The 19194-nt window shown below is 43.2% G+C and overlaps 1 protein-coding gene across 5 annotated transcripts in view; it reads right to left on the bottom strand.

Moving 5' to 3' along the window:
- Positions 1–4989: 4989 nt before the first annotated feature.
- ugp2b (UDP-glucose pyrophosphorylase 2b) overlaps positions 4990–19194 on the bottom strand; it is a 36486-nt gene continuing 22281 nt past the window's right edge. For all 5 annotated transcript variants that reach the window (XM_030379021.1, XM_030379022.1, XM_030379023.1 and 2 more), the window contains exons 5-10: positions 18240–18373; positions 13854–14151; positions 10482–10679; positions 7529–7771; positions 7162–7266; positions 4990–6606 (exon numbers count right to left, since the gene is read on the bottom strand). In XM_030379021.1, coding sequence (XP_030234881.1) covers positions 6499–6606; positions 7162–7266; positions 7529–7771; positions 10482–10679; positions 13854–14151; positions 18240–18373 — 1086 coding nt within the window. In that variant the 3' untranslated portion in view covers positions 4990–6498. The remainder of the gene's footprint in view (positions 6607–7161; positions 7267–7528; positions 7772–10481; positions 10680–13853; positions 14152–18239; positions 18374–19194) is intronic.

The raw sequence follows: 19194 nt of genomic DNA, 5'->3' as shown, positions 1-19194 counted from the left end.
ATGATCTAGTTCTACTTTCTAATAAATGTTCATTCTGATATGTCAGCAGACATCCCATGAGTGTTAGCTTTCATTTGATACCACATTTTATGCATATAGTCCTTGTGGTTGTGGAGATATTCAACATTTATTGTTGGCATGTCGTATTGAGAAGGAAACCAAAAAATTGGCCTGAAATTGCTGGTAAAAGACACAAAAATTTTTTTTTTGCTTGACAACCACCCGAATATCTTACCTATGGGTGTCTTCTGACAAAAAAAATAGGATGACAGCTTGTAACAAAACATGTCCGCAAAAGTCTTGAAGCCGTTTTCAGAATTGGCCCCCTGACTATAAGTCCCAACACATAGCCCAGGGGGGAAGAACGCTCCAGGTAAAGCATCCTTTTGAATGCCCTACTAAGTGTATCTCCACGCGTGTTTGTACAATTCTCCTCCTTTTGCTTCATGTATCCTAGTCCAAACCTTTGCTAAATAAAGTGAGTTAAAGCGATCCTGACTTGACAGACTTTTTCCAAAAAGAACACGGCAACTTGCATGTGCATGTTTTTATTTTCCTTTAGCCCATGTCACGGTGGTATTGCCTATCTAAAGCCTTGCCTATGTCTTACAGGGTTTCCCGTGCCAAACCACCGGCAATTACTGTGGTGTCCTCATCCTGATGGTAAATACCTTATGTAGTCTCTATTTAAGGTGTGTTGGTATTATTTGACACTGTCATAACTTCATATGTTTCCCTTTTACGGTACGCATTCTGCACCTGCACAGATGCTCCATTTCTTTTCACCGAGGTCTTAATTTTATTTATGGGAGAAAGGAGACATAAAATCAACACCACTGTGTTGTTTCTTTTTAACGTTGATTTATGGAGACTTTACTCGAAACAGTAACTTGCATGCAAAATGTTTAATGTTGAGCAGAGAAGTTATGACGCACTGATGTTTGGCAGAAAATGACAATTAGTACTCAACCTAATGCATATATTCTTCCATTACTTTTAGCTGAACATGGCAGACATCAGGAAATGGTGGTGCATTTCACTAATGGAACGTTTCCAGATTGATGGATATGAAAAAACTTTATTTTTTATAAATGTTAACTATTATGTTACTATCTCACTCAAAAGCCATGGATGGAGGCTTGCGTACTGGACCAACGAAGCCCGAGCATTGCTTGCAGGGTTGCTGGAGCCAGTGTATAGGGTCCCAAAGGCAAGAAAGACCGAACGGCAAAGGACACCCACTGGACACTGGGCATCAGTGCCACTCTCCCCTACGTATTAATTATTTTTTGTACAAGCAAAATAAATCTCTTCAATAAAATTACTTTTCAAGTTCTTAATTTTCAGTTGATAGAAACTAGAAAATACAGTCTTAATATCTAACGTTAACAATGCCAATCCTTACTTTAACATATGTGAAAATAACAATATATGCATTCATCAGTGCTTTATAAACAACACTTCCGGGTTTTGTCCGTTGGCTTGTGTCTATACGTCACGTCACGTGTCGATACGTCACGTCAAGTGTCGCTATGTCATCTGTAAGTGCAGGACCCCGAGTTGATCTGGCCATAGACATCTTATAGATAGACGGAGCATTGGCTGCTGGGAGGCGAGAAATACGGCCACCATCTTGGAGTGGTCAACCGGGAGCAGCAACAGTAGCAGAAACAGGATGCCGGGCTGTTGTTCAGCGTATTCCTGCTCAAATCGGCAGACAATCCATAATAGGAATCGGGGGATTACTTTTCACAAGCAAGATTTAACATTACCGTACTATTGGTATAATTAGTATTGAATAATAATAAAACACGGCAAACCATGTGGCCTTTATCATAGCTACACGTATGACAAAAAACCGCATGAAAATCAGTGGTATTCAGTGAGGTATGATTAATTAAATGCGCTGACAGTTCATTGCTCCAGCCAAACGGATTACACTGAGTGGAGCGGATGACCACTCCAAGATGGCGGCCCCGCGTCTCGTCAGCGCCAGTAGGCGGTAGCATTCGATGCTCCGTCTATCATATAAGATGTCTATGGATCTGGCAGCCGAGTCAATCTGACACCCACACCAATGGGTACCGCATTGACTCGGCTGCCAGATCGACTCGGGGTCCTGCGCTTACAGATGACGTATCGACACAAGCCAACGGACAAAACCCGGAAGGGTTGTTTATAAACGGGGCTCAATCATGGACTTAAAAAGAAGGCTTAATCAGTTTTGGTTTTGATTTCATTGAACGCAGCCCGTTCTTTCGCACAAACAAAGCCATCGGAAACACGTCTATAAGCACTGATGAATGCATTATATAACCCAGTTCCTGTTAGGGACTCTTATTCTGAAGGAGGTGAACGGAAGTGTCTGCGTGTGGATCGCTGTTTTGACTCTGTTGGGAGCGCTGGAAATAAAGTGGATCGCCCCGTTCAGTGAATGGAGTTAACGATTCCTTTTTATAACCCAAGTATCGGCAACAATAATTTGTACATTAGATTATTATTCATAGATTAGAAAACAAAAGGAGATCGTTAATACTTTGGGATAATATGGGAATGAAACGCGCATGCGCATTTAAAAGACAGCGTTTACAGGAAGTGCGTCATTATTGCGCATCTAGGACCCCGAGTCGATCTGGCAGCCGAGTCAATCCGATACCCACACCGGCACTTTTTCTTGCGTACCGGCAATTGTCACAGGCTGCCGGTACTCTACTCTGTTTAAGTGCGTTTGCAGAGTTGGGTAAATAGCCAGTGGCTCTAGTACCACTTGTTGAAAGGGCTATAGCGCCAGCTAGCGTAGCGGTCGGAGTCAGCCATGCTCCGGCAATATACTAAGGTGTGACGTCACGTTAACAAGGGGAAATCCTATCCTATGCCACACAAACCTTTTAAAATGTATAATCGTGCGGCCTAGGATGCTTGCCTCGGCACGTTAGCCTATCATAGCAAGGTGATGATAGAGCTATGATGTTTGTCCATTTATCTACACGGTAAATTAAGAAACGGGAACGTAAAGTAATAAGTAGTGAAGTTATTTTTCAAATGCAGTAACTAGTAAAGTAATCTCATTAATCTCATCTCATTTTTACAATTTTTTTGATTAGGTTAATTGACATTCAATATTTCTGTTAAAGCTACATTTTTTGTTTACTTATGTCTTTGGCTGTGAGTATTTGTCAACTCTCCTGACGTGTTACACTAAAGTACAATTGTTGACAAGTTATGGTTTATTCACTTACCATTTATAGATTACCCCACTGAATTCATTACCAAATTCACAGCTAACCTATTATCTACCTCTGATCCCTTTCAGCCTCTCCCTGCAAAGGCAAGGTAAGATGCGGATGAAACAGCATCTCCAGAACCTGAAGTTTAACCGCAGAGCCTATGGTGCCATATGTGAACTAAAGCGAGTGTACTCCAATAATTGAAATGGTTGTCCCTCTGATTAAATAGTTTTTGAAGCTCAGCACCTCTTACTTTTCTGCTCAGAATTTTAAAATGAATTTTTAACTGATTTGCACACGTCGCTTATATGTGAATAAGGGAGTAGGCCTACTGGCACTTATTTTTTTCCACTTCAAGCACTGGACATACATCCTGGACAGCGGCCCACTCAACTAACAGAAACGAGAGTCAAAGAATACTACAGTTTGAAAAACACACGTTGCCATCTGTCCCATAGACGGAAACAAAGAGCACAACTACAGAGAATAACCGAGGAGAGACTATTTTCTATCGGACAGATCGCCCCCCCTCCATGGAGACATTACCTTCCTCCTGCTAATGGAAAAGGAATTCTTCTGAGATGACCCAACCAGCTGGGTGGCTCACTCCCTTTCTAAAAGCCACAGAACGCTCTCTGAAAATAGGTCTTAAACAAAACCTGAAATTAAAGCACAATTCATGGAGTTCATGCAACGAATCCACATTGACAATGACCACCCAGAAGTTGCCCAACAACTAAAAGAAGGCAAAGCATGTCTGAGTTTGACACCTATAGAAGCCAGGCAGCACATGTGTGGTCCTTGCCTCCAGTTCAAAGTTTGACGCAGTCTCCCTGAATGACGTGCTTTGCCGACAATGTTCCGCTATTACCTGGTACTTATGGAGAGTCGGTTGGTGGATAAGCGGTTGAAAGTCCACGTCATTGGTAAAGATAAAATCCCCCGCAGTTGCCGTCTTTGGCCTATGAAGGGCAGCGACAAGATGTACAAGTTATATGGCAGTGGTGCCATAAAGGTATTCACTCGTTTTGCATTTATCTAAATATATATATGTATTTATTTCTGATAGAATAGTCTTATTTTCCATGGGCCCCCCAGCCTGGTTCCTGGTTTTACCTGTAGCAGAAACACCTGGAATCACCCAGGAATTTAGCTCCTCCTCCTGGGATGCCCCCCACTAGCACCAAACAGGAAGACTGGGAAATGTAGTTCCTAAGGAGGTACTCCTGATAACAGTTCCAGTCTTACCGTTTGGGGCTAGTGAGGGTCGTTGGATCATCTAAAATAACTACACATTCCTTGCATATATGTATCCTGCTCCTCTTCCAAAGCTTCCTAGGTGAAGGTTACCTGAGCAGATAACCACTGGGGGGGGGGGGAGGGGTGGTCCATAGAGCCAAGCTTGGCCCTGGAGATCACTGGACTCATCGTAGGGTACATGGATCTGAAGATGGACACATAATTCTACAGACGGTTAAGTGATGCGAGGCTATCCACACAATCATGACATAGAACAGTCACCAGCATCATGATATAAGGTGCAGAAAATCTGCTATGGGGGTGGCTTGTTAAGCAGAACAGCAAGCTAGCCACTGGTAAACAATATAGCTGGTGGTGACTGGCCAGTGACAGCCTGGATGTTCCCAACACACGCACACAGACACACTCACAAACCCATCCACACCCACACACCCATCCACACCCACACACTTGTTGATATTGCGGTCACCATAGCAATGAAAGATAAATCCTGGAGGAGGGAGGTGGTTAATACTTTATATTGCACTTTATTCAGAACTGGGTTGATTTCACGTCTCAGAACACAATGCTTTCAAGGAACTCTCTCTGTTAACATTCTCATCAGATCAAACACGCAGTATCTGCTCATACAGAAGAGGTCAACATGACATTTTGTATGTTTGTCTGTTGGGCGTGTTAAATGACAATTGGTGATAAAATACTGATTATTTTCCCTGATAGCTGAATGGGACTAGCCGGAAGGGTAAGAAAGAAAGGAATGAAGGAATGAACAAGGTTTTTTTTCATTTTCTACAAAACAAATTGAAATAAATGGTCATCTACATTAATCCCACCTGGATAACATTTTTCCAAATAGCATACCATATTAATGTAAAAACGTCAAAACAAGACAAGCAGATGTTTATATTAACGACTTCAAAGTATCACAATGGTGAGTAAGTCTACTCTGGAGGGCATAGAGCACAGCAATGCAGAAATTTTTCATAGTAATTAGTTATATTAAACACATTGGATTCCACATGCTGTTAAAACTCTTCTACACAAGTAACATCATGAGGACTATTTGTCATGATGCATAGACCTGATTGAAAATAGCCTACTCGTGAAAAGTATGATAAAACCAGAGATCACAATTTAGAGAGAGACTAAACATTTCACTTTAGTTTCAGAGCGATTCATCTTCAATGAATATATTAACGATGCAAATCTAACAGGTCTCTGCGTCAAATCCCACGTGAGACCCAGCGATGTATAAGACAGGGATTCATAGGCACTACATTGAATTGGATTGTACAGAAATAGTTAATCACTACATTGGTTTTGCTCCTATTCAGATTCCAAAATAAGGTTAGCATTGGCTATACACAATTTATAGAGGTTAAAGCTGAATTCAAATGAAAAGTGCCAAAAAAGATTCATGTGAAAGTTAAAATGTAAAGTAATGTGAAGTTATACTCCTCCTCTGCGTATCCCAACACAGATTTCCTATTTGTTTTAAACATGGAGTTTTACTGTAGTAATTCTCCCCATCTACCAGCAGCATCTACGTACTACCAGCAGCATTTCACACATCTCCTTGAGGTTGGATCTGGAAGCTTGACATTAAACGAGCAAAGCTGATTACAGATGATGCTAGGACACCATCTCTCGACCTAAAAAGCTTCAACCTACCGGATGACAAGAGTTCTTCAGCACTCTTGAAGGCCTCGGATCAGCTTGTGCATCCCGCCCTCGCCCACTGAGCTGTGACCATGTCCTGATAAGAATGGATCTCCATGTTGTGGTTGATATCTAATTGTATCACTATCTTCTATGATCCATGATGTGGTCCGTGTGAGGAAGTAGCGGGGAGTTGACCCTCAGGGGGATGTTGGAATGGACCCTCAGATGGAACCTCAGTGGTCCATTGTGGTGGGGTAGGGGGTGGTCCAGTATTGGGGTAGGGGGGTGGTCCAATGTGGTGGGGTAGGTGGTTGGTCCAGTGTGGTGGGGTAGGGGGGCGATGGGACCCTCAGTGGTCAAGAATACGGAGGTTGCCGGATACTATTTTATTTTCCAGCTGGGAACCAGCGGGAATGTCGATCCGATCTCCATGGTTGGCGATAATGATCACCGTCCCCTGTAGAGAGGGACTTGGTTTAGTGGATATAGTTTCATTCAACCAATCAAATACAAGCGTGTGAAGAGCTATTGGCGGAAATCTCTTATCTCGATAGTGATATTTTGTCCCCATAAATCAGTACCATTGGTCACCTTTATGTCTGTCTGAGGACTTTACTAATATTTAACAAATAAAAGTGACTTAAAAGTGACTGAAAGGGTCTGCAAAGCTCCACCCTTCCTCAATCTTGAATGAAGCGCCCCATAGCAGACCCTCCACTAGCCATACATATGGACTTTTGAGAGCTGCTTTATTTGAGTGTTGAAGAATTAACAGCAGTGGGTGTAGGTGGTTGTTTGGAGACAATCTCTGCTCTTTGTTGTAATGCAAGAGCTGCAATGCAAGGCTAAATAAATAACTGGTGCTTTGAATTGAAGTATAGCGTTTTCTCTACTCAAAAAACACTTGATTATGTGTGCTTTAGGGGCCCCAAGAAGCTTCTCTAGATATACCTTGTGGACTGACTTCCTGTCCTGTATTGTGCATGGGCTTAGGTTGCTCTATGGGACTTACCTTGAGCGAGACGTGCTTTCCAAAGGTCACGTCTCCAGAAACCGTCAGGTGGTCCAGCTCCAGCATGTCAGGGATGCTCTCGAAACGGGTCAGATACTCTTGAACCTAAACACACACACACACACACACACACACACACACACACACACACACACACACACACACACACACACACACACACACACACACACACACACACAGTGTACTGTGGTAATCAAAAAGTACTTGCATGCCTGTTTTGCCATCTAGTTCCAGTTATTGACGTTACTGTGGTTACTATGAACCATGGGGGGATAATGGTAGGACAGTGGCGCGGGGAACACAGTGATCTACACTGTGGCAGGGAGGGTGAACCTCAAGGGCTTACGTTGTTGAAGGAGCTGCCAAGCTTGACGTGGGGGGTGGTGGGGAACTCCCTCCTGCTGCTCATGGTCAGAGAGCCGGCGTCCAGGCTGTACAGGTTGGACATGACCAGCAGCAGGTCGGACGTGGTCTTGACGGGCAGGAAGCGGCTCCGAGGCACGTTGATGCCCATGGCGTTGTCAAAGCACTTGATGGCCGCCCCTACGGCGGTCTCCAGCTGGATCACGTTCTGCCCGCCCTCCAGCGTCTGCAGTGAGGAGAGCACACCGGGCAACAGGGTCATTTACAGTTACAGGTGCTATATGTTGTATTCAGGAATACATCCAAAAGCCATAAGATCTTCACAACATGAACCCTTTGTATTCATCTCTCTGTTCCTTTATCTGCACACACTGATGGTATTCTATTAAAAACACACAAATGACTGCCATTAAGGAAAGTGACTCACAACCAGCGGCCATTTTAGGATTGAACCTTTAAAGGTCCCATGGCAAGCTACTTTATGGCTTTATATAGGTGTTAGTGGGCCCCTAATACAGTACTTGAAGACGTTCAAGATATTCATCCTTGGTTCAGAATTACAGCCACTATGAGCCAGTCCCACAAGGAGTTTTCCACAAACATACCTTTTTTTAGAGGCGGGTCAGGGTGGAGGGTGGGGGTGTGGCTCTGAGAAACTTGCGGCCACGGTACCATGCGCTAGTACTTACAGTGGATGTATCGCAATGGCGAGGCGCACACAGCTTTTGGCCTTGTTCTGTAAATATTCTAGAACACTCCCGGTGCTCCGTCGGGATTCCTGGAGCTCTATATCTAAATAATATCATATCATACAGTGGTAGGCGTAAGTTCAGGCACCCATGGTAAAGTTGACTAAAAAGAAGAATAACAAAAATCTTTTGGAAATTGATCTTAATGCCTTAATTAAACAAATTAAGGACACCAATTAGCTTTGTGAATGAATAATGTATTGTAAATAATTAAATGGTCTCCATTAAAATACAGGGTGCATAAGTATAGACACCCCTATGTGAAATCCAAAAGAGGCAGGCAGATTTTTGTTTTTAAATGCCAGTTATTTCATGGATCCAGGATACTATGCCTCCTGATTAAGTTCCCTTAGCCTTAGCCTTCCCTTCACCATACCTATAGATTGGCCTGGTTTTATTTCAGTTAGCCTATTCGCATTGATAAATCATTAGGCTAAATAACAGCTATTAAGCTAACTGAAAAGAACCATGCCAATCTCTAGGTATGGTGAAGTGTATGTTGTGATGTGGGGCTATTTTAATTCCAAAGGCCTAGGTGACTTCACCAGGATGCATAGTATCTAGGGGTGTCTATACTTATGCACCCTTTATTTAAATGGAGAAAATGTATTTATTTACAATACATTATTCATACACAAAGCTAATTGGTGTCCTTAATTTGTTTAATTAAGGCATTAAGATCTATTTCCAAAAGATGATTTTTTTATTCCTCTTTTTAGTCAACTTTAGAATGGGTGCCTAAACTTATGCCTACCACTTAACATAGATATCTACATCATATAATATATATTTTCACGGCCAAAAGCTATGTGCGCCTCCAGACGATATTATGAATCTGAAACGACTGCGGCGGGTTCTCAAACGTCTCTGGTTCTTCCACCTCCACATTAGGGTTGCCGCGGTATATGGTATTACCGGTGTTACCGGTGTTGAGGCCAACACCGTTTACTCGGTGTTGCACACCGGCAACACCGATTTTCTTTTAGTAATAAAAAAGAAATTCAGTAAAAATGAATAATATAATTATAATTAAGAAAATTAAAATGTGTAGAATAGGCCACAGTTCTGCTCTGTGCGGGGGAATTGTAGCGCCGAGAATTGACGTGCTTCCTTACAAGACCGGTAACCATAGCAACGCCGGTAAACAAACCCCGCGGAGCCCAATCCCTACGTGAGCTCCCCGCGCTACGGCCATCCGGAGGCGCACAGAGCTTTGGCCGTGATATTATGATATATACAATTATATTATCCTATTATATATATAGAACGTTATAAGACGCCGAGAATTGGCGCGCTGCCAGCCGCTGTCACAGAGTGTGAGAGGAGAGTTGACGGAGAAGATGGCGGTTGACCTATAGTTTAAAGGTTAATACCGTTTATACCGGTAATACCGGTGTTGACACGAGCGTATTACTCGGTGTGAAAATGTCCACACCGCGGCAACCCTGCTCCACATCAATCTGAAGTATACTGAACCGTGACATGGAGGAGAAAGGGATTGTTGCCTGCAATATTTGAACGTGATCGTCTCGTGCTGGAGCCCCGCTGCCCGCTACTGAGGCACCATCGCCTCGGCAGCATGCAGCGCCGTGGCGGTGGTTCATCGCAGCGTTTGTGCCTCGCGGCGATGGTGCCTCGCGGCGGGCAGCGGGGCTCCGGTGGGAGACAATCGTGGGCAACAATCCCTTTCTCTTCCATGTCGCGTTTCATGTACTTCAGGGAGACAAAGCCAAAGTTTCTTTCCCCCCCCCCCCCCCCCCCCAATTCCTTTCAATCATGGCTGAGATAACCCTCTACTTCCACATCAATCTGACGTAGACTGAACCACGACATCGAGGAAAAAGGGATTGTTGTTATCCAAATAATAAAGAAGTGTACAACACTTGCGTTACAGTGTGTATTCACACACACACACACACACACACACACACACACACACACACACGGGGGGGGGGGGGGGGGGAATTCAAAATTGGCACGTCTGAGCTGGAAACCTAGTGCTCGTTTTACACCCAACGCCATTTCTAGGTAGTGGGGGACCATAGTCAGGCTAGGGGAACTCATTAATGTTAGAAAACCTCATAAAGTGAAGGTGCCTTGGGACCTTTAAGGGGGCATAACCTCTGTACGCCACCTGCTAGTGGAAAGAGGGACCTTCATGACACGTGTGTGTGTGTGTGTTTGTACCTTTGGGTTGACAATGATCTCCATGTCCATGGCGTTCTGCTCCTGCAGCCTCTTAATGGCGCCCAGGCTGATCCACAGGTTGTTGGTGTTGAAGATTTTAAACTTGGACACAGACTTGAACTCGTCCACATGGGCTTTGGGGACCTGGGCGATCTCCAGCAGACGGAGTTTACCTTCATACTCGATCAGTGTCCCACCCTGCATACCAGTGCAGATATCAGTATCTTTCGTTATGTGCAACGAGGAGCATTGATTCATTAGGATTCAACAGGATTAGTCTGAGCCTAGGAAACCTTTTGCTGATGGAGCCCTTTCAAAGCTTGAACAGATCATTGGAGGGCCTTTCATTATTTATCATATTTGATAAACTGAAAGGGTGAGAGTACAGAAGTCTAGAAATAGTATTTTAAAATGAAAAAACAAATATGGATATTTTCTCTCGTACCACGTGGTGACACTCCAGTACCTTTAAATTGTCTAATTAAAGCCTGCCGTTGCCCAGTCATGCATTGTTTATGGGAGACAAAAAAAAAGCTTATGAGGCAATCTAGATGCATCGTACACCACCCGACGAGTTGCAAAGTGGGAAATCTCCCAGCTGTCTCGCAACATTTTACAGAGACCCTGCCCCTTTCGGTCGTAATATCATCTGTCCCACTCAGGCTCCTGAGAGTTCTCCGAGGAGAGCGAGGATAACCTTACAACTCAACAAACAAAGATGGCTGCGCCCTTAATTGATGTAGTCAAGATGTATTTTCTTTGATTTGTACCAAGTTGGCAATTTTAATTTCTATTTAAAATGCTCGTACACACTTGATTTCATGCTCCTTTAATCTGGTCAGCTTTTTATATTTTGCTGTGCGTGCAATACAATGTAACGTTTTGTTGTTTCTTTTCGAGCTGGTTTGCTAGAGAGGCTAATGTAGCTAACAATAACAATGACTAGCCAATGTTCTTCCCTGACTCGTCGTGTAGCGATGCCAACAATGCGCGTAAGAGCAGCTTGGGCGGGTGGTGTACGATGCATCTGAAATGCAACATTAGTTTGCCGAAGTCTAGAGGCTGGCCGGGTAGGCGGACTTCCCCCTGCGTTCAAGTCTTGACTGCCTGCCAGGTACAACAATGGCCTCCTGCCAGGTACATCAATGGCCGCCTGCGAGGTACAACAATGATCACCTGCCAGGTACAACAATGCCTGCCAAGTATGTTTCAACATCAAAATTTCAGCACAGCTCTGCTGGCGAGTATTGGAAGAGTTTGAAAGTCTCATTTCAAGTTAGAGCTATTGGATATTCAACTGATTGCTCAAAATGACAAGGTACAAGGGGAACTAAAGTGGTGATCCCGGTGTGAATCCTACGTGTCTAGCAGGGTAAAACTGCCAAGCAGACCGGTAGCACCTCTCTCTACATAGCTATAGTTTGATTAATAGCTCTTCTAGGGTTGGGTGACATTTTCAAACCTGTTTGATGATTAGTCGCCGAACCATCCCATTATAATTGCAGATTCCATTGCCCAACAACCACGCCTGGATCTACTATAAGGGCAATCGGGCCACGTGCCCAAGGGCACTATAGCTGGAAAGGGCCCTCCGTCATGGTAGAACAAAACAGTGCTCCTCAGAAAAGAGACACAAAGCTTTACCCATTATATTGATCTCTTTGTCTGGATCCTGCTTGTTATGATTTGTTTCCTATACAGTCATGAGCGCGACACCCACCCTAGAGCTGGTTGCTCGTGTATACTTTCCTCAACTGCCATTTTAATATCTCTCCAATGAGGATTTATGAAATTTGACGTATCGAGTAGAATAGCATTTTAGTTGGGGTCTGGATAGACTGCTTTATAATTCGCCTACTGTGTAGAAATAATGAAAAAACGTCTCTATAGTCTTTAGTTCTCCGCGTCACACCACTTTAATTCAGATTGTGAATATCAGTTGAATATCAGAAAAGAAAAAACAATATCCAAACTGCATTCAGTCTACCAATGTACCGTAGTAACAATCAACCTACCAGCGTACCTTAGTAACAATCAGCCTACCAGTGTACCGTAGCAACAGTCAGCCTACCAGCGTACCTTAGTAACCGGCAGTCTACCATAGTAACAGTCAGTCTACCATAGTAACAGTCAGTCTACCAGCGTGCCGTAGTAACAGTCAGCCTACCAGCGTACTGTAGCAACGGCCAGTCTACCAGCGTACCGTAGCAACAGTCAGTCCACCAGCGACTGTTGCAATCCAGTCCATCAGTGTACTAGGGATGGGCAACGATCGTCGAATAGTCGGAGTCACTTAGAATATCGAATAATGAATGCGACAATCGTTATTTATGACACGGCTCTTCTCAATGCTGTTGAATGCTCCGTTCACTTCCATGGGCCTTCACAACTACACAAGTTTCTTTTTTTCTATCGCATCACTCCGGAAATAGTCCGGCAACTTATCAACCCCAGCGTCCTCGGCTGCTAAGCGACATCAACGTCTTTGGCAGATTATTTCTCTGCTGATCAACACTACGAATGCTGGTAACAAATAAATTGTAGAAAGACACAACATGTGAAGTTATTTTTTTGGCCATGGTTTCCATATGCTAAAGACGTGTCTAGTTCACCGTCATGCAGGTTGTGTTCAGTAAAATAAATAGCGATCTGTTTTCGGTGCATGTAGGCCTATCTGCCTAAGTTCATGTTGAAATAATTTTGAAGTTGAATTTTGATGGCGCAGTTGTTGAAATAAACAGATTGATTTCATACAAATCATAAAAGCCTCCCCCTGTGTCATTGTGTGTGCGTGTATACGAGGTTTGTGTGCGCGTGAGTGCGTGCGTATGTAGGGTTCTTCATTGACAGATTTTCGAATATCGAATAGTGTTTTTGCCAGAAATGCACAACCCTACAGTGTACCGTAGCAACAGTCAGTCTACCAGTGTACTGTAGTAACCGTCAGTCTACCAGCGTACCGTAGTAACAGTCAGTCTATCAGTGTACTGTAGCAACAGTCAGCCTACCAGTGTACCGTAGCAACAGTCTACCATAGCAACAGTCTAACAGCGTACCATAGCAACAGTCAGTCTACCAGCGACCGTTGTAAAAACAAGTCTACCAGCGTACCGTAGCAACAGTCTACCAGCGTAACATAGCAACAGTCTACCAGCGTACCGTAGCAACAGTCTACCAGCGTACCGTAGCAACAGTCTACCAGCGTACCGTAGCAACAGTCTACCAGCGTACCGTAGCAACAGTCAGTCCAGCAGTGTACCGTTGTAACAGTCAGTCTACCACTGTAAATCATATTAGAAAGGTAGAAATGTGCACACTGGTAAAACCGTAAAAAGAACCAGCCACCAAACGAGCGGTGGAACACGAGCGCACCTTGACATCGGCGCGGGTCTTGTCCGTCACCTCCATGATGAACTCGCAGCGCTTGCCGTTGGGCTGGCTGACCAGCTGTTGCAGGATATGCAGGTCGACCGTGGCACCCAGGTTGTCGATGTTGGACACGAAGATGTACTCCTTACCCTGAGCAATGAGCTGGTCCAGCAGGCCAGAGTTGTAGAAGCTGGCGTAGATGTCCCCATGACCAGGGGGGTACCACACCTCAGCACTCTGCCCCGTAAGGCCCAGCTCCGTGGCGACAGGGAGGAAGGACTCTTTATTTACACGCGGGTACCTAACAGAGGAGGGGGAACAAAAGATAAATGAGGGGGGAAGAGAGGATCCGAGCACCTAAGACATAACGATAGTGGGAAGATGAAAGGATAAGAAAACATTGTTACATTGACAGAGCGTTCAAAATGGGTACTGCAGTCCAATTTGACATTATTGGAGAGAGTTTTGTCTGCCTGCTCCTCCTCCCCAGACTCAAAGCTCACGGGCTGAGGACACTAAAAGACCAATACATTGTGATGAGTGATTATTCTCTTTTGAAAATGACAAGCCAAGACTAGCCTTGCACTTTAAATTGATCAGCTATTGTAAACATTTGCAATGTATTTATTGTTAGCAAACTATGAAGCTCATGTGGCATCCATCTTGAAATCCTTCTGGACTATACGCAGTCTCCATCTTGCCCGGCTCTAGTTATCAAGCTTTTTTCAAAGAGGACAAGTCAGCACGTTCTTTTTTAGTGCCAATTTGTTTAATATCTGGCAAGTCGGGGTCCTCGGAATCGTACATCTAAACACAAAGGCCTCACCAAAAACAAACCTCGAAGAGAACAAACTGGCTGTAGCTTTATTGTGAGAGAATCTCTGATTCAATATCATGGTTATTTTATGATTTAGTAGACTATACTTAGATATTGTACTTATAAAAATAACTGTAGATGAGAGCTATTATTTGAGTGTAATCTGTTAGAGAAGCTCCTTGGGCCTCCATAAGCCATTAGAAAGAGATGTCTCTGATGATATCTGTTCTGATTGGCCGCACTGCTGCCTCCATTTGCGCCAATTTAGATTGCGACAACAAGTCTAATTTCCGACCCGTCAGTCACATTTGTACACACAGGTTATAATCTTGGAAGACACCGAATAATAATAATAAACTAGAAAAATGCATTTCCTGCAGAAAATGCAGCGAGTCTGTGTGCAGTAGTAACTTGGAAAAGTATGCATTGACCTTATTCCTTCACATCTTGTTGATCGAAATAAGCTCACAAAATGATGAGGCTTGTACCGTTGGACTCCTTGGAGTTTTTCATATCACACATTGTTTGTGTAGATAGCACCTATTTTCAGTTAGTCTCATTTACGTATTTTGAGGCTAGACTAGCGTTATGACGTCACACGCTCTGGTCAAAGGTGCCCATAGCAAAAGCTAACATTTTCGGACGTTGCAGAGCTTAAAGGACAATTCTGGTATTTTGAACAATGAGCCCCCTTTCTGGTTTGTCTAGGATGAAATAGAGTGGTTGACAACGAAATTTTGAATATTGGTCCCGTCTTCAGTATTTGGCTAATTTCGAATCTCCCCTGCCTGTTTCACAACGGCTGGCTATGGGCATTCACAAACCTGTCCTTAAAACACCCCTAAACGTTTGTTTTCAGAAATGTGAAACTCATTGAGTCGAAGTGTTATCAAGTATCGTAGCGAAATACAGTTTGTCATGTATTATTTGCAATTTTGTAAACCTGCATTTTGTAGACTACAACCACCCCACTCTCCGGTTCCGGTCCGGTCTCCGTTTCATTTACAAAATTCTGATTTACAAAATGCCAAATAAAACACGACAGAAACTGTATTTCGCTACAATACTTGATGAGGAACATCAAAGAACATCACTAACCACTCAATGAGTTTCAAATTTCTGAAAACGAAAGTTTAGGGGTGTTTTTAAGTGATGTATGAACTGAACTGAAATATGAAGTTTAGTTGATATAACAGATGTATTGTCTGCCTTCTCATTGGTACAATAACAAAAAATGGCTGAACATGCTAAAAGGGATTCAATTGTATGGTGAAAGTGTTACAGGTCGCCCTCATGTTGGATTTCAACAATCAGCTACGTCACTGGCATGGTAACCTACTCCTACTCTGTGGCTCTAGCAGCCATAGCAGGTAATGAGTCAGGCTCTGAGGCTCGCTGAAATGGCTACGGAAAAGCCAACAACCAGGTCTACAGGAGGATCAACTTATTGCATTGCACCTGGCTGCAGTGTTGAATTATATAGAGCCAAGGCACTGGGGAAATCATACATTTCCACAGGCTACCTTTGAATAGGAAATCAGCCCTTAATACATGGCTGGCAGCCTTAAAACTGACTATCCCTCCGATAGCCCCAGTCACGTCAATCTCCACAAGCTAGCACTCGGATCATAAAGTGTATAAACTATTACTCCGACGATATCACAGATCTATTTCCATGCTGCTAATTAAACCATGGCGGGTCTGTAAACAGAAGTTCAACAAATGCCCCTTTCTACTCACCCTGATGTTCGCCGACTAGCCGATTACTGATGCAGAGGGAGTTTAACTCAAAGAAGTAGTTTCATAGTAAGATGTATCTGTGCAATATCCAACAACATCCACCAGAGTTGCGTTGAAAGTTAGTTTTTTTTTTTGTATTATTTTTGTAGCTTTAAATACAGCCCCTTGGTCAATTTAATTACGAACTACATTAAAAAGTATTTCTACTCAATCTAAAAGGTTAAACAACTACTATCGACTTGAATGTTTTTATACAGGGCTCAGGCTGGATGCAAAAAGAAGTGGCGCGCATCAAGCCTGTGCGCCACCTTTTTTCGTGGAGAACCAGCGCCTTGAATATGTAGGTACTACAGCGTTTGTACAGCTCGCTGCGTTTCCGCAATGAGTCCGTCTTTACAGAGATATTCAAGAGACGCATCAAAGGAAAACGGAGGGCAAAGATCGTTTTCGCCTTGTTACTTGGTTGCTATTTATGGGGCGCTCCAGTGTCTCCTCTCGGACGTCCCTTAGAGAGAGCATGGCCACTTCCAAAACCCCTCTCTCGCCACATAGCATCCAAAATGCCCTATGCATGGTTATGCAACCTAATTCCACCATTAGATGGTTAAGGTTGACCGGGACCTCTCGGCAGCAGATCGATTCAAAGGCAGTGTCCATGCTCCGGCAGCACCCACACGCACATCACACCCACACGATCCGAAGGTGTAGCTGGAGCCTGAAATGTATCCCTCTCCACCGGGTGGCAGTCGGACACTACAGGCATGTCCCTCAGGCTCAAACGACCTAGTCCTACCATGCCAGTGACGTCAACAGCGCTCTAATACTAAAAGACGTAATTTCTTTTGTTGCTAAAAAAAGCTATATATTGATTTATTAAATATTTTTTATAGCGTCATATTTTTTATAATGGTCATAACTAACGTTATCTTGATTATTTCAGTTTAGTTCATCTTTAAGGACAGATTTGTGAATTCCCATAGCCAGCCATTGTGAAGCAGGCAGGGGCGATTCGATTAAAATGATTAATAGATTCAAAATATTATTGTCATATATCAGGCGTTTGTGTGCAGGAAACCCCGTTTATACGGCTAGAGGCTAGGTGATTGCTACATATGCAGTTTACTCCTGAAAGACGCTAAATGCTAACAACAATATCCATCGACATAATACGAAATGTCATGTAAAGCTGAGAATCCAAGGGGTCCAAAGGTATAAGCGTCATAATCTTGTGAGCTTATTTCGATTAACTAGATGGGAAGGAATAAGGTCAATACATACTTTTCCAAGTTACTACTGCAAACACACACACACACACACACACACACACACACACACACACACACACACACACACACACACACACACACACACACACAAACACCTTTTTATTATTTTATAAATGGTGGCCATGTTTACATTGTTTACTCCATTTAGACTCTACCACATTCGGGATCTGGCCTTCTTTCAAAACCAAGCTAAGAAGAAATCAGCAGGAAACAGAGCTTTCTCCTATCGAGCGCCTTATCTTTGGAATGGTCTGCCACCTGTAATCAGGAAGCTGACTCTGCTGAGATATTCAAAGACAAGCTGAAAACAGACCCCTTTTGTCCACTCTTTTGATGGCAACCTAGGGATGCCCTCTGCTGCTGTTGACCAGATAGATTCTGAATGCTTGGATGAGTCTCAGTTTCTGTCTCTGAATAAGTGATTGTTTCTGATTGTGTTGGTGAATGTTTGTGTACTAGATTAGCGGTTGTCTACATGTTTTGTGGTTTTGGTTGGTTAATCATTTAAAGAAAGTCAGTAAATCAAAGAAAGGCAGGCGACCTCACCTGCTCTGATTAAACGTGTGTATCTTGACACGGTGGTGTGTGTATTTCTGCAGGATTTTCTTGGTATCTTCATCCGTGTTGAAGGAGTTCATAAGGACCAGAGGAACGTCTGTGTTGTAGGTTTTGTTCAGGTGCTGAGGGAGAACAGTAGAATGACAATAACGGATATCGTAGAGTTTTGTCCAACGAGTGCTGCAGCTGCCCACAAAAATAGAAAAGGTCTGTTAAATGTTGATGTAGACATAGCAAACACCTGTAGATGGTCCCATTAATGTACCAGGGATTGGTTACCTACAGAAGGCCATTCACATTGCGTGCAACACAATACACAAATATATTTAACATATGCTTTGTAAAAGAATATCCATACAAATATTTCACAACTTTTATGTTTGTTGTTTATCTGAAGGTGATAAAATACTTTCAAATGATGGAATAACATTCATAACCTTGTTTTAAGACTGCGCTACATCTAGAGTGTATGATGTGAGAACCTATTGACTTGCTAAGGACTATATGCAAGTGTGGATTAGGGTTTTTATCATTGTCATATGAAAGTTGTATTTGAGGGAACGTGTCAAATTGAGTACATCAGTATCGGTAATATCTGCTTTCCTACCGAAGTGGATTCAGAAGGTATCAGTTTTAACATGAAAGAACCATCCTTCCCTACAGGCCGGTTGAATGATCACTTGGTTTATATGGTTGACTACAGGTTTATCCTAACTCCAAACTCTGTAGCACAATCGATTCCTCCTAAACACGTTGTTTGGACTTCATTCAACATTAAGATACCCAAACATGTATATCTTCCTACCCTTTTCCTAATGGTTGCAATACTAACATGCTTGCACTTTCATAGGTAAGGCCAATAGAAAGCCAATTGTAATCCAAGGGTAATCATTATCATCAGCAAAGAGGTTCAGCCAGTGCTGTAATGATACTACATTGTACA

The sequence above is a fragment of the Gadus morhua genome, chromosome 15 (assembly GCF_902167405.1).
Source record: "Gadus morhua chromosome 15, gadMor3.0, whole genome shotgun sequence".
Lineage (NCBI taxonomy): Eukaryota > Metazoa > Chordata > Actinopteri > Gadiformes > Gadidae > Gadus > Gadus morhua.
The sequence above is the reverse complement of the archived record's forward strand: the minus strand, read 5'-3'. Positions and strand labels throughout refer to the sequence as shown.